Raw genomic sequence first — 16509 nt, forward strand, 5'->3', positions numbered from 1 at the left:
TCTGAGCATTGGCTGCAGGTGAACACTCATGTGAGAGCCAACACAGTCAGTGCCCATTGAATAATGCGATGAAGGGCGAAATCAACTGATCAGAGCATCGTCATCTCGACCACGCTGCTGTGCTTTTCTATTAACATATCTCCCTGGCCAATATGTTTGTGTGGACCGACAACATACCTTGACAGGCTGGCTATGTAACAGTATTGACTCGGTATCTAGTGATGTGGAATGAGTGCATGTCTATGCTGCCCAATTCACAAATGTGGAAATATCGGGCTTTGCAGGCTATACGGCTGAAGCCCCCCTCCCCCCCCCTGGGAGACGTCAGAACGATCATCCGAGACGAAGGCGTAGATGTCTGATGAGGTGCGGTGTAGTTACATCTCCGTGGATTGAATTTTCAGGCTCATATTCAATCCTTTGCAAGTCCAAACACTAACCGGTGAAATGCAACATAACAAAAATGCTGATCAGAGTATCGCTACGAATTTATTGGATCGCGGCCGTACATTCACTTCATGTCAGTTGAGAAATGAATATAACGCACTCATAGACGTGCAGTTTCTGAAAGTGGCATGCGGGCGTTTTCTCTGTCCCAATCATTTTGAGTTACAAACATAACCAAAATATACTCAACTTATCCTGCCATTTATGTGCTACGTGGTCGGGAACGTGCAAGCATCCTGATGCAATCAAACACATGCCACCACCTTTATTAATATATGATATGTGAAGCAGATTAAGAAGCATTCATGTAATTCTTCGGAGGTAACAGCAGGTGGATCAGGCCAGTGGATGGCTCATCAGCAAAGAAGTGCGCCCCGCATGACAGCCGGGTGTTGCTGCTGATCAGTCCACTGACTCTGACTCACACAGCGTTCGGCTGCAGAGAGTCAGCGACTGCTAGTTGGCACCCTGACTCTGACTCATGAAGCTCGTGAGGTGTTGCAGGGAGATTGCTGCTCCACGCTGAGCTCTTTTGATTCGACTTTCCAAGCAATCAGCGCTGAAGAAAGCCGACTGTGCGCAGCTAGCCATTCAGCCCTTACAGAAGATTAGTCCCTCTGAACCTGACCGTCTGCATCAAAACCAGAAATATTCCCTCAGCTCAGTCACACCCGTCTGTTAACCTCAGGTACGCTCGAGAGCCTGCGTACCAGCACCGACCCCTCTCGTGCCCAGGTCACAGCGATCGCTCCGACCACGTGCCGAGCCAGCACGTGTGGGCGCGGCCGGCCCCGACGCCGTCCGCGCGACCCGATTATTTATACGGCCGGCGGCTGCGGCAGCGGCGCCGCTGGCACGGCTGCCGGCCGCCAGTGAGCGCGCCGCCGCCGACGGCCGAGGAGATGGAGCGACGCGCCCGTGACGAGAGCGGCGGCACCGAGCCGCCCTGCCAGCAGTGGACGGTGTCGGCCGACATCTGCTTCGGCGCCACGGCCGGCGGCGGCGTGCGAGCGACGCACAGTTTCGGGCCGGCCGAGCAGGCGAGGGCGTCCGGCGTCCGGGGGGTGCACAGCTTTCATCACACGGGCGATGGCACGCGGCCGGACGTGCACGTCACCTACGGCCCGCACAACTCAGTGCAGCTGCACTGCTCCTGGAGCAGCACACCCAGCCTGCAGCAACAGCAGCAGCCGTCGCCGCCTCGGCAGCAGCAACCACAGCAGCAGCTGCAGCAGTACGGCAGGAGCTCATCCGACTTTGGCCAGACCCGCTCTCACCCGGCGCGGGGTCCTCCACAGCGGCGACCGCCGTGGAGCAGCGTCTCACCCGACGGCCGAGCTGGAGCTGGTGCCGAGCACGCGCGCTGCCGCAGCAGTTGCAGCATTGTGTTGGAGCCGGCGGCGTCCGGCAGGGAGCGGCTGGGTGTGCGCCGCTGCTCCAGTATTCACGGCAAGTCGCCCAGTCCGCGGCCGGCAGACGGAGCGCCGCCAGACACGGCCGCGAACGGCGGCGGAGTTGCGTTACAGGGCGAGCGCGGCAGACAGCAGGAGCTGGGCGCGCGAGTGCCGTCTCAGAATGGCGAGCAGCCGGTGGCGGGCGCCGTCCTCGACGAGAAACGCAAACGAACGACCTTTCGCGCTGATGGAGAATGTGAACAGACCTTCTCCCACTTCCGCGAAGAGCACGAACAATCGACGTATGCCCGTCAAGAATCGGACCGAAGACCTCGACAGGGCGATGGGCATGAGCCGATAAGTCAGCAGAACATTTTACAGAAAACGCAGAGCATCCAGCCAGCGACGTCATCGAGAACTTCGAGACCCGAGCAGCGACGCCAGCGTGTGGAGCCAGAGCCACGCCGCCGGCCCCGGTCCCACTCGCACCAGCGGCCGGCCTCTCCCCGGAGCAGCCGCCGTAGCGATCAGTCGTCTCGCCACTGGCAGCCAAACGGCGACGCGCTCCGGTACGAACACTACCGGGACGATGGTGGCGAGGCGAGCAGCTCCGCTTGGGGCGTGCACCGAGCGAAAAGCCTCGCCGAGGGCGAGTCGTCTCCTCACCGGGGCGGTCAGCGGGTCGGCGGCAGGCGCCGCACCTTCTCGGAGCTCAGCGCCGCCTCGGCCGATCCGCGGGGCGTCCCGTCGCCGGACCGGTTTTCGGAGGCGTCACACTGCACGTGCCGCAGTGCGCGGCACCTCTTCTGCGCCCAGTGCGGCCGGTCCAGGAGCGGTGCAGGCTCGCACGCCGGCTCGCGCGCGGGCGCCAAGAGCATCCTGGAGCGGTTCTACGAGCACTTTCACCCACACGTGCCGAAGCCGGCCCAGCCGCGAATGGGCCAGGCGGTGTACAAGATGAGCCACCCGGTGCGGCCGGCGCCGGCGCCCGCCACGCCGCCCGAGGCCGAGCGGGGCCGGCGGAGGACGTCGCGTCGCTCCAAGCGCGCACCGCACGGCCGCACCGTGCACATCGACGTCTACTGCACCGGCTCGGAGGCCGACGACAGCGAGAGCGGCGACTCGGGCGGCGCCAGCGGCGGTACCTCCACGCCGCAGACCGTGTTCGAGACGGGCCAGTACCGGGTGGTGCACCGGCGTATGCGGCGCTCACTGCCGCGCGCCCTCTACCGGCGGCGGCGCACCGCCAGCGAGGAAAGGCCGGGCGCTGCGCGGCGCCGCACCGCCGGCCGCGACGACTCCGACTCGGAATCGCCGAGTCGCGCCTCGGCCACGCCGCACGACGTCACCGAGTCGGTAGACATCAGCTGCTGCTCGGCGGCCGAGTCGGGCACCACGTGGCGGGACTCGGACTCAGAGTCGCCAGCACCGGACGTGGCGGTGCCGCCGGCGGACGACGGCAAGACGTGGCGCTCACCAGACGAGGCACGCCGCCAGAGGGCGGGTGGACTGCCGGTGTCTGACAGCTCGCCGTCGCCCGGTCACCAGCCGCCGACCGACTGGTGCGAGCGCAGCGACACCATCCGAGTCAGGCCGGCCGCCGAGCCTCCAGCACCAGCGCCAGCGCCAGCACCGGCGCCGGCCCCGGAGGCGGCTCCGCCGCCAAACCCAGTGTCGGCTCCAACGCCGGTCGCTGCCGCGAAGGCGTTGCCGCGCGTGCTGGTGACACCCGTGCCGCGGGCCGGACCGGCGGCAGCGCGCGCGCCTACCGGGCTGCCCTCGCTGCCCGAGATGTTCCAGAGGCTGCTGGTGCCGCTGCGCCGGCCCGGCCACCACGTGGGACCGCCTAAGAACCCGACATGCTCGTGCAGGAGCTGCGCGGCGCACAGCGAGCAGAGTCGCGCGCGCGGCCGTGCCATGAGCGAGTCGTTCGTGGAGCGCGAGCGACTGGCGCCGCTGGCAGCTCGCCTGCCGCACACGCTAGACCGGCCCGGCCGGCGCCCGCCGCCGACCTTTGGGACGTTCGCAGAGCTACGGGACCGCATGGCGGGCTTCGCAGCCGCCGCCGGGGCCGTCGCTCAGCCGCGGCGCGCGCCGAACCCCGACAGACCTCGCGGTGGGGGAGGCGGCGTGGATGCGCGGCCGCCCGAGTGGGAGATGACAGGCACAGTCAAGTCCGCTGGATGCTCAGACAGTGACGGCAGCACTCCTCAACTTCCATCCAATTCTGGGAAGACGGCTGGCGGAGGTGAAGTGCATCAAGTAGGTGAGTTTGCATTAATGGCTTCAAAGCTTCGTAGTCAGCTTGTGGATGGACACGGAAAAAGTTGGCGAATGTTCTAAGGCTGTGCATGATGCAACCAGCACACTTCTTGCCTCGTGTCATATTTCTTTTTTTAGGAATGCAGCAAAAAATGTCTATTTTAAGGCGAGTCCATCCATCCATTTAACCTTTGCGCACGTTTCAGGTTTGGTTTTTGGAACGCAGCACGAGATCTATGTTTTAAGACGCGTTCATCCAGCATATAGTCACTTTTAAGCAACCTTTTTTCACCCTTGTAGCTCACTAACAACCACCCGCAAATCTGTCACTGCAGCGCAGTCGTGACAAGTCCTAGTGCCCATTCAACCGCGTATGAATAAGACCTTCTCGGACTCTCCAAAAGCGTCAGACCGCACCCGCCTGTCGCTCGGCCGAGCAGGCGACAGTGTCGCTCGGCCGAGCAGACGACAGTGTCGCTCGACCGTCCAGGCCTGCTTGTCGCTCGTCCGTGCAGACGTGCTGCTGGACTGGCGCTCACTTCAGCTGGCGGACCGCGACGCCAAGGTCGGTCGCTTCATTAACCCGAGCGAGGCGGCGCGCTGACAGGCGGCGGACCGGCCGTGTTGTGATGACCCATTTCAGGTGACTCGGCGCGTGCCGCCGGCCAGGTCGTTCGTCGCGCCGCGCTTTAGGAGGCGCCCGCTCTCGCTCTGATTGATCGCCTGAGCCTCTGTTGGCGGAATGGCTCCGACGTGGCCTCGTTGCTGTGATCTATTGGGTGTTTTTTTGTTTGGCGTTGTTGATGAGGTGCTGGTTTGGTGGGCTGCGATTGTTCTGAAGGGGGACTGGAGGCTGCTCCTTGACTGGTCACTGATGTGCAATTATTTCGACATTTCGTGCGTCCCATTAATCTTTATGGATGGGATGTCTAATGAAATGTGAGGCTCAGTATAACAATGGTACAATGTTTCCAATGAAGTTGCAAGGCCATTATGCCACTTATTGATGGCTACAGAAGTTATGTTAGCGAAATCAATACCACGAGCTGCCGGTAGCGTGCGAAAAACCTGTAGCGCTGTAGGGATATCTAGGCAGTTGTGTAAAACACATGTGCAATGACCTAAAGACAGCTCCAGAACGTGAAGAGTTCAGACTGTGGAAGCCAACAGGTACTGGTGACCTAAAAAGTCAGTCAGCATTCTGCGCTCATTAAAAAAGAACAACGCGGCCATTTGCAGCACTGCCTGTGCGGGAACAAAAGACAGCTGTAACGAGACAACCGTTCGATTCACCGTTGGCTGGCTACTGAGCCGTCCGGGCCAACAGTCAGCCGATAATGCGATGGGACAGGCGCTTTGTATGCGCTGCGCAAGTGCAGCGCGTGAGCATAAGGGAGCACGTGCCATCAGCTGTACCAGGCTCCATCACAGATCCCAGAGCGAGGGAGAGAGAGAGAGAGAGAGAGAGAGAGAGAGGAGAGAGAGAGAGAGAGAGAGAGAGAGAGAGAGAGAGAGAGAGAGAGAGAGAGAGAGAGAGAAGAGAGAGAGGAGAGATAGATAGAGAGAGAGAGAGAGGAGAAGAATAGAGGAGATAGAAGAGAAGAGAGATAGAAGAGACGAGAAGAGAGGAGAGAGGAGGGAGAGATAAAGAGAGCAGAAGATAGCGTAATAGCGAGTATCATAGATAGAGAGATAGAGAGAGAGAGTAGAGCCTCGAGAGAGAGAGAGAGAGATAGAGAGAGACGTATCCAATGCGAAATAACAGCATGAATCCTGCTTTCCGAAGTAGTATGCATTATGCAGTTGGACTTCGAAGCATATCACTGACAGGCTAGGGGTGCTACCGTTGATCCTGCTTGCATGTTGTTTTTCTTAAATTGTTGACTTTGTGTCGCGCCTCTGTGGTATGTTCAGTCAGACCGCGTAGCACGCCACTCAAGACATGCCGGCGTGGGGCCGCTGGCCTGCATATGACGTCAGCCCCCTGGCAGCTCCGCCCAGAAATGCCGTCCACCATGCTATATCTGACCAGGGAAGCCACCTGGTGCCCGCACGCTGGACAACGGGTGGACAGGCAGACCGGCAGCGAGTCTGGAGGGGCGAACATGGCCGACAGACAGCCCATTGCGGGAATGCTGCGATTTAAGTGGCATTTACTATGAGAGGAGTTAAGTGCAACTCACTTAAGCCATAAAACAACAGACCAAATCATTTTGTGCTAAGACATCTATGCAAATTTGAAATGGGTTTTGTGGGCATAAGCCAAATGCTGCTCCCGCCACACACACCTGTTCATAGTTTCTTTATATTCCGCACGAAGGCTGATCTTGCACCAGAAAACACTATTTAAAATCGAGTGCCGCTTTCACGGTGGCTGTTTCCATCGGGTACTAGCGCGAAGTCATCATCAGCATCTTAACAAATGCATGAAAATTGGTGCGAAGGGCAACGAAACCATTATTGTTCAAAGCTATGTGAGCATTCAGGTATCTTTGCGTGGAACATTATGCATATAAATAAGACAGTCATTTTAGCCTCATTTTTCATGGCATAACCAGGAGAATGGACAGATAGATACATTGATATTTTGGCTTCATGCCCTGATCAATACAAGTATCAGTAGTTGCTGACAGCACCTACGAATATCAGAAGTTACTGTTATTCGTGTCGATAAAAGCACGAAGCCAAGCATCAGCCCCCATATATCTATTCTCCTGGTCATTTATTCTCTTGTTTTTTCTTCTTTTCTATTGTTTATTTCTGGTTATTTTTCTATTCCTGGTACATATACAGAATGTCCGTGTCTGGACATTGTGTACGTGCATTGCTTTTTTGAAAATTGGCCATTATGAAAAGGTCAAGGTTTTCGCTGCCTGTTGTGCGCAACTATGCCCCGAAGGGTCCGACCTGCCCTCAGTGGCGTTGTCTACCATGAACAAACTAGTGATCGCATTAATTACTTATCTCATCATATCCCAAAATCTGCGGCATTAAACTTAACCCAGTCGTCCCAACACGTTCTTGATGTTTTACAGTCTGGAAAGAAAAATGGTTATGTGAAACAACTGGAAGGAAAAAGGTACTGACCATGACTTTGTAGACTTAAGAAAAATGCAACATACTGTTGCAAGGTCTTTTAGCTCATGGGATCCATTACGCTATTCATGCATTCGCAATCGGATCGAAATACGAATCTGCCGGATACGCTAGATAGAAGGTTACCATTTTCGGCCGTCCTCATTATAAGCGAAATTTTGTCATGCCATGCATTTACGCAAAAAGCAGGCGTTAGCCCAAATAGAAAAAGCAGAAGTTTTTCCAAACAGTTCAGAGGACGCCGTGCCCGCGACAGAAATTAAGCAGCTCCTACACAAACGATAATGCTGGTGACTCATATGGATAGCAGGCGTGCCAACATAAGTTGGAGGTTCTTGGTTCAAGCATGACTTTGGCATACTTTTCATTGAGCGGTTCGTACTCAGGAGGTGGCAACAGCTGAGGAGTGACTGCCCTGCAGCGGGATGAATGCCGTGCCAAACAGCGCCGCTACGGTGGATGCACGGGTATCGTTCGTCTTTCTATAGGTTTTTCGGTTTGGTAATGCAGCCGGAGAGCACGGCCGAGCTCTGGGCCATCGGGGTAGTCTTCTGGCCGCTGGGCCTGAGATATCCAGTAGGCTAGCTGAATGCAAACGTGCCAAGATGGGCATTCTGACAACGAGCTTGTGGTCAAGATTGCCCAGATAAAACAACTGCCGTGTGTAGTGTACAGTGTGCGCATGTGTGCATGTGTCCATGCAACTAACCAAAAGATGTTCCGGGATGCGTTACCAAGCTATTGTAAACCCCGCACAAGGCATAAAGCCGTAGCTAGCTAGCGAAAATCCCGTGCATGTCACAAGTATGTATGATCTTACTTTCCATTTCACACACCCCTGCGCTGTACAGTTTCTGACGACCAAACCGCTGCCGAAGCCCGAAATAGATCGCTAGGTCAACAAACACCGGCGCGGGTGCAAATGCACGCATGTCAAGCCTAATGGTGCAGCCATCATGGCTGGCTCTGGCATGGGCTTCCGGCGCAGTGAGTGTGTGTTTATCTAACGCAGGGAGTGAATATAGGACTGGCAGGAAAACGGAACGCATCGATTGGTATGGCACCCTGGTGGCTACAAACGTCGCGTCTTCTGCGAGCGTCGCCGTGTGTTCTACATATTTGTATGACGTTGTCATCACTTCACATGCCGGCGACGTAGCCCCGTTACTGCAGTAGTAGCTCAAGGCCCACACATCGAGTCGCAGGCGCCACCACCCGAACCACGACACCATTACCATTCGCAAGACCCGGACCTCGGTCTCGAACCACGGGCGCGAGACCTGTACCCGAGTCTCAGACCAGTCCACGGAACTGTGACCTGGGACTCTGACCTGGGCGGCGGCAGCCTGACTCCGGTCCCTGGTCCGGTCCCAGAAGTCCGCATCCAGACCGGTCCTCGCGCCCTGGAGGCTTGGTGGGCGCAAATGCTGCACCGTTCTCGCCGCGCCTCGCGATGTTTGTTTGAGCTCCGTCGTAGGTTTCAACAGTGAATCCAGTCAGTTGGCCCCCAGGCCATCGCCAGAGTAACGCGTATGTAAGCGATCCGCCCGCCCAGGTTTCGGGGGAGCGGTGGCGAGCAATGACACGCCTGAGTAGAATAATCTGCTGATAATGGTTCAGCGACAAATGATGATGCCTGAAACATGCGGCAAAACACCTGTAAAGCAGGTCAAATGTTACCAAAAATATCCGAAGCCTGTTAAGTGATGCTTTGGGATGCGTTTCTGCGACACCACACTCTATAGCATGGATTCATTTAGAGGTGGCAGGCTGCGTGCCTGTGTGAAGGTCGAAGTTGAAGATTTTGATACTATTCCAATGTCAATGCAAGAAAAAATAACCTCGAGAAGTTGAAAATTATCTCTGAAGGTAACAACGGTTTTTGTGAGAGTCACTTCTGGAAGTATTTCCACTGGCTATACTTTCCAAGTGTTGCAAGCCGTGGTAAGTAACACGAAGCAAAAATTGTTATAACATAAGCCCACAAAGCGGGACAGAAGTAAGTCAAGAAAAACACCACATTTCAGCAAAAGTGTTTGCCAGCGGTGGCTCGTGTGCGTGGAATCGGGTCTTTGCTTCCTGTTTGGGCCCTTCGTGAAGACCCCGCGAGGAGAGTAAAATGGTCGAGCCGCTCAAGCTTGAAAAGTCCCAAAAACATGTTGAACCCACGTTTGTTGAGCACCACAAAATCATGAGAAAGCCAAACAAAACGTCTTCTGACATGTGTGATCTGAATAATTTAATAATTTTATAGTTCATATTTTAATTGCTTATCTATTAAAACTTGTAGGGTTTCGATTTTACCGTAGCCCTCCTCAGCTTAACAAAATCCTGGACCCTACAATGGGGTTTGGACCATATGGAGACCCTCAAGCCGTGGTTTCCATGGCGACAGACGTTGCAGGCTGCAGGAATCACCGCGGCGGAATTTCATCGGAGCCGTGGGCGTTGTCACGGCGCCAAGTCGCCTACGCCCGGCATCCCCGGTCACGATAAACTGACCCCGGCCTGCCAACTTTCCCTGCAGTGTTGGCTGAATGGAAGCTTTTTGTATTGCCGTCTGTCACGCTACCCTGGTGCATGCTTTTTTTGTGAGATTAATATGCATAACGCAACGGAGGCCGTTTTGGCAGCTGGTAGGCCAGGCAACGTCGCGCTAGTATGCGTGCACGTCTTCCTTTGGGCTTGTTTGAGCCTAAACTTGACAACCAGAACGATGTCATGCGCGTACACTGGTCCATTAGGATTGTTTCTAGATTCATGACAAGATAATTGACATGCAACGAACACAAAAAGCTAAGGTTTTGCGTTGATTGAGCCCTCATTTTATATGTATATTTCAGTTTACAATATCCAAATCATACTTAAAATCTAACCAAAATTTAGCACCATAGATAAATAACAACCAAGCTGCTCTTGTTGTGGCAAGAAGAAAAAGCGGCGCTTGTCATATATTCGAAGTGAGCGGAATTTTCCGGTTGTCTGTCTCCCTAAACGCATTTTTATGCCACGAAACTGTGCGATTTGCCGCACAATGTGGCATTCTATGCATTTGCCTGTTGCGCTAATCTTAGAACAGAAGTCCGATAATTCTGTCGTTGTTGCTCGACGGATATTGATCGCTCCCTGGTTCCGAATTTCCGCATGGACCTCCAGCAAGGTGAAATTGGCAACTGTGTGTGGCGTGGCGGTGCAGTCTATACCTCAGGCGTGTCCCTTCAGCTCCTGCGTGCTGCCCCGCAAAACACGGTCTGGTTGGTGCCACTGCTTATAATGGTGTAAAACACGCCTTGAATTTGGGTATGTTTGTGCGCTTTGTGTGGTTAGGTTACTCGCCGAACAGCTGAAGTGTCTCCCACACTACGGAAAGCAAACAGAAATGTGTGACTTTGTTCAGGAACCCGCTTACTGTAGTGCCAACAGGGCGCTTCGTGAAGTCGCCTTTCTTAAAGGGAATGTTCCGAAGTTGAGGATGTTGAAGCAAGCATTAGATATGATGAAACAAGCTCACTTATAACTGTTGGTATGTTTTTGTAGTGGAAAAGCTGCTCCAGATAGCACATTTATCTATTTAGTAAACATATTCTCAACGCGTCATGACTTGATTACCCCATCGTACCTTGCAGAATATTAGTACAGAGTCAGTCGACGGCTGTTTTATCTGGAAATCATGCTCACGAGCGCCAGATATGAAGGCGTCGACAATTACATTTGTATTTGCCTTAATCACGCATGGTTTATGAGCTGACAGGATGCAAATGATGTTCTTTTGACGCCATGAATGCCAAGTTGACTCTGAAACACTTTCTGGATAAACCTTCCCCATTTTCGCCGGCGTGTAGCTCAGGAACTAGTGAGGCTTAGGTCTTAAAAAGGGCAGAATTGTGAACAAAAGGTCTTCAAGATGACTAGTTTAGTTCAAAACCCAATAGTATGTATATGGAACACTCCCTTTTCAGTTTTTCGTTATTCAACCTACCATAGAGAAAACATCCATCCTATTTGCATTGATTTTTCTTAAAAAGGGATTAATTTTAACAGCTTCCTGCTTTAAATGACCATTCATGTTTTCCAGTGGTTTGAAGAGAACTGCGCGCGTATGGTACAAGAGCTCTTGTTGTTTCCGGAAACTTATTATGTTAGGTCTAAAAATATATGATACTGACAAAATTGATTAAATATTCTTTGAATAGCAACGTTTCCAACACAGCTGTTACACTATTTATATTTTGAACATCTGACGTCATACACCTTAGGAAAAATGATTATTTTGCTGGGAATAAAAGAAAGATTTCCGAATATTTTGAATTCTGACTCAGTACCGATATCAATGATGGAAAATGGGTTACAAATTGGTCTTGATAGATATTTGAAAACACCATTGCATTAAAACACAACAATTTCTCACAGGTGACTGTTGCTTCATTTCTTTTAGGTCATTCTCACTTCTCTTCCCTTTACCACGCACTGTTCCTCATAATTTCATGCGAGGTCATATCTAGTTTAATCATACCATCGCTGCAGCCTTCTATCTGAAAGTCGCCGTGTCTTTTTAGATTATTTTTACAGCTGTATTCATAAATCATCCAGGAGTCCCGAATCATTCATTGAGTTCGGATCAGCTGTTGTCCCTGGCAAACGCTTACGGCTTGTGCGGCTCCTTTTTAGGTGCGGCCGACCCGGTTGGCGTCTGACGCTGCCAGACGCCGTTCTCCGTCCTCAGACCGGCCGGGAGAAGGTGGGTGGGCTGATGTGGGACCGCGCTCACCGTTCAGTGTGGCACCGTTCACGTCAGTTCTGTGTTCAAAGGCTTCCCGTCACTTCGCCTGTCGTCGCTGCCACCTGTGTGCAGTTTTTGCAAGTCACGGAAGTTCTTAGCAGGCCCGGTTCTAATGCACATGATTAGATTCTGCAGCTTGCAGAAAACAGACATTAGCTATGAACATACTTAATCCAAAAGTACATTTCAAAGCAGTTAATTGCTTTTTTATCTAGACAAAGCAGAGATGGGTGGAGACAGCCTTGGCAACATCATGTTCAGCTTCGTTCAAGTGCTATCGGTTCTTGCTGACGATATTTTTAGAAGGCGATGCCATGCTGCAGCATGCCAGCAGCCAGCAGCGCCTATCAGTTCCGGCACGGGTCTTTTATCTGTTGAAAAGCCGCCAAGAGAGCCGCCACTGCAGCTGTTGCTTACCCGTGTACCGCCAGGAAATTCTACAGGTGGTTGAAGATTCACTTTGCCTGAAAACGAGATACTGGCTTGACTTCTTTTAGTTCACAACTTAACCTTGGACGCAGCCTCATCGTGTGCCATGTTTTGGCGGCGATGTCGTGTTTCATAGTCCATCCCTGTGAGCGCGTACCTGCATTTTGACTGTTTGAAAGGCCCTTAGATTACGGGCTTAAAGATGCAGAGATTTTAGGGCAACTTTCCATGCTCACTTTTGTAATTTGATTTGCTCCGATGTGAAAGTCACCCACCTACAGAGTGCATTTATTTCAGTAGAGCCAGTTTGCGTGCCCACAGGAAGCCTCCCTACAGGCTGATACACACCTTTTTCAGGTCAAGGGCACCTTTATCAGCAAGCAGAGGATCTGAATGGGCATTTAGGGGCCAGTGCTAGTCCCTAGGAAGCCTCCATCCCCAATCACGACCCCCCCCCCTCATCTTGCTTGTTTGCAGATGGCCCCCTACCAGATCATAAAAGGACCTGATGGAATCTGTTCGCGGTCCTGTTACACTCCAATGATGTCTCTTTGCAAGTCAACAGTCTCTCCCAGCCGAAATGGTGTTTTTGAAGTGGCCCCTGCTCGTCGATAAAGAAGGAGCTTCTTTGACGGACTTGTGCCTGGCTCACTTAACGCAACTCTTCCAGGTTGGATGCGGGATTTTACAGACAAGCAGAGATCCTCTGAACGGTACTTCAGAGGCATTTGCTAGCTTACTGGGCGCTCAGTGCTTGATTGGAGATCCCATACCTGGCCATAACTGGCCTTTGCCGGCCTCTGGAAGGCCCTCCCGCCGGTATGTAAAAGAACCCCTTCCTGGAGGTAGAGATATGCCCAGATGGCTTGTAAAGCAGCCTGCAATAGGCCGGTAGGAGTGACTCCACAGGAAAGCGGGGCCTCTCTACACTCCAGCGGGAGTCCTGCACAGGCCGGCGGAGAGTCCCTCCAGTATTCAGCAGGGCCTTTTTACGAGTCGTAAGGAGGCCCTTCCGAAGACTTCTAAGTACTCTTTTAAGGAAATCCCGACTGTGGTTGTGAGGCAACGCAAGATACCTCTTTAAAAAGTGCGGAACATTTCGTAAACTGTTAAGTGGGTTTGCAAGGAGCGTTATGCACATAGATGAGACAGTATTAAGCTGTCTCATGTAATAAATTCATATAAGCTCTATTTCTCGCAGAATAAACAGGGGAATGGAGTGATAGGTGTGATAGTTCGGCTACGTGCATTTATTGAAAACATATCGGTAGCAGATTTAAGATTGCCTGCCGATCCTACTCACTTTTCCGAGTTTTTTTTTCAAAAACAGCGGGCCACAGTTTTTACAAGTCACCAACATTCAGAGGAGAAATTGCCAGCTATGTTTAAGATGCAGTGCACTTTTGACAAGGAATTAAAATGCACAAAAAATACGTTTATATTTAAGTTAACAGGCATCACGAACAACACATCATACAAGCAAGGGATTATCAGTAACCAATTTCAAGTAAACAGGCATTACATATCACGCTTCACTTAAACATGCAGACGATTTCCATCGGACAGACATCGCGCATCACGCGTCAGGCAGCAATCGTACGTGGAAACAATTTTAAGCTAGCACGCATCACAAATCAAGACACTAACCAGATTGGCAAAATCAGTCATGATGAGCCATGTACGTTGAGGTCTGGTCGCCGACTCCTTTTATGAAGAGATTCACTTATTTTCATGTCTGGATGATCTTGTGCTGTGTAGATGACTTTGGGCCCTAAAAGAGTTAAAGGGTCCGTACCTCTCTGGGTTTCGGTCTGAGCGTGTTTTGTCAAAATATGGTCTGCGAAAGGGGCGTTCTCTGCTTTGTTTTCAGCATCTCTCATGTGTTCATTATACTTCAAACGGATAGGGCGGATAGACTCCCCGACATAGACTACGTCCTTCCATGTTTTACACACTTCATTTCGTAAAGCTTAATTAAAGCATAATTAATCGTAACGCTTAATTAATCGTAAAGCCACACACTTAATTTCGTAAAGCACGTTCTTTGCGTGCAAACCGCTTGAAACCAAGACTTGTACAAATGACACTTATTGCCCACGGGCACTTATGCTTCGAGATCGACAATTTCACCGGAGAGCTTTTTGATTTCTGTCGTTCTTTCAAGTCTCGCGTATGCGCAGTTTTCATTTTCTAACGATGTGTTCGATTTTCCAAGGCAAAAACTCGTCCATGCAAGGTAATGTTAAGAATCTGTCGCCCGGCAGGGCGTGTTCCCGTTTCCTTTCACCCATCTCCCACGTGCTCTAGATTTTTAAACTCTTCCAACATTTTATTCAAAAGTGGCGGAGAATATCTACCGCCCAGCAGCGAAGTCCATGTTTCGTTTATGCTCTTTTTCCCTACTTGATGAATTGTTTAGACCCCTAAGAAGCATGCTACGAATTACGTTATGCTTAGTGAAAGTTGGGAGCGCAGATTTACAATGCAGAATTACTTCAGAATTGGTGAGCTTGTTAAAAAGCTCCGTTTCTAACGTTGTACGGTTGTTCCTCCTTTCTACCGCCACTAGTGTATCCGCATATGGGACTCTTTTTCCTTTTCCTGTATGCTCCACTGTGAAGGTTAAATTGGGAAGCTGGTTGTTCTCGAACTCTAAATATTTTACAAGGGTACGCTGTCCGTGCGTACATACTCCAGCATAATCATCAAAGTACCAACTAAGTAAATTGGTGTTAATGGGCTGGCGGCTAGGGCCTTCGTTTTCAATTGGTATAAAATATAATTTCCAGGGGAGGAGTGCATGGGGTCCCCCACTGCTATGCGCTATTTCTGTCGATAGTTCTCGTTTCCGAACGATAAAATTATCCCGGATACATTGACTTAAAAGACCGCAGCTATTATTTTTTGGTAAACAGAAAGCATTAATTTCATGTAAATGTTCGCCTGTCTCAGCTTTGACAGGAGCGATAGCTTTCTTGGCTGGTGCATTGCCATATGACTAGACAACATATGCACTGAAAAGATGCTGCCATCTGGTGTCCGTTATGCCTGTCAATGATTGAAAGCCCTTTTTAAAAAGCCTCTAGCGTCCCACAGGTAAGTGGGAACAAACCTCTAGAGTTGGCTAATTACTTTCTCTAAAAGACACGATTTTTTTCTGTATGACCACCCCACGCAGGTATTACGGGTCTATGGTCACTGCAGGCATATCCTCAGGTGACCCATAGAACACAGGCCTTTTCCTGTGTTTGGGTGTTAGATTTTGATAGTTCTGTCCGAAATTTGTCCACAAATGGTGCTGCTCAATGTTCTTTTTTATTCAGCCTCTTCCTGAGGGATTGAATTCCTATTCAGTTTTTTTCTAACTTTCTCCGTCGTTCAGCATAACCTGGGCCTTGTTTACATAATCAACCTGGCTTTTAACACTGTCTCATTCATATGCGAAAACTTTCCTTTCAAATCATTGCAGTTGCGTTCTGTTTCTGCGAGAAATGTCATTGTCATAGCTTGTTAAGCAAGCGTTGAATTTTTTTCGTCGAAAACAGTTGTTGCTAGAAAATGGTGGGCATTCTCAGCAATCCACCATTTTAGCGTAAAAAATGCAGTAAATGTGAACGATGAAGTACAATCTGTGAAACCATTTAGCTGCTCACCATTCCATCACTAAAATCACTTCAGCTTAAGCTCAGAGGGGACTCTACGGCTGGCAATGTATCGCTCGAGTCACTTTAGTGTCGTTTCAATCGCCTTCCACAAGACCTTGTGGTTTGTATCCGAGCTACAACTCTTGAGATATTCTTGGTTTGCTTTGGACTGGTTTAGAGAGTGTAAATCCCCATGCCGGTGTCTTGCACCATCCAAAATAGCACAACTGGTCAGGGTGATCAAGTTCAGCATTATCAGGTGCATAGTTTGCATTCAAGAATCCAATCTAGGCATGTGCCATGTCCTAGCTAGGTAAGAATTACCAGGTAAGAATAAAGATAAAGCTCCAGGAACACCAAAGACAACGTTGGCCTAAAACTATGTAATCGGCAGATGGTGCTGGTCATTTCGCTTGCGCTTCGAAATTTTATAGAAGCGGGCAGGACGACAGGCAGG

The 16509-nt window shown here is 51.3% G+C and overlaps 1 protein-coding gene across 1 annotated transcript in view; it reads left to right on the forward strand.

Moving 5' to 3' along the window:
- The first annotated feature begins 1333 nt into the window (after positions 1 to 1333).
- The window catches only part of LOC119100722 (uncharacterized), a 28451-nt gene continuing 13275 nt past the window's right edge, over positions 1334 to 16509 (forward strand). Inside the window, exons 1-2 of the mRNA XM_037223812.1 lie at positions 1334 to 4103; positions 11868 to 11937. Of these exons, the coding sequence (XP_037079707.1) occupies positions 1350 to 4103; positions 11868 to 11937 (2824 nt within the window). The 5' untranslated portion in view covers positions 1334 to 1349. The remainder of the gene's footprint in view (positions 4104 to 11867; positions 11938 to 16509) is intronic.

This window comes from Pollicipes pollicipes, unplaced genomic scaffold (assembly GCF_011947565.3).
Source record: "Pollicipes pollicipes isolate AB1234 unplaced genomic scaffold, Ppol_2.1 Scaffold_4881;HRSCAF=5763_pilon_pilon_pilon, whole genome shotgun sequence".
Taxonomy (NCBI): domain Eukaryota; kingdom Metazoa; phylum Arthropoda; class Thecostraca; order Pollicipedomorpha; family Pollicipedidae; genus Pollicipes; species Pollicipes pollicipes.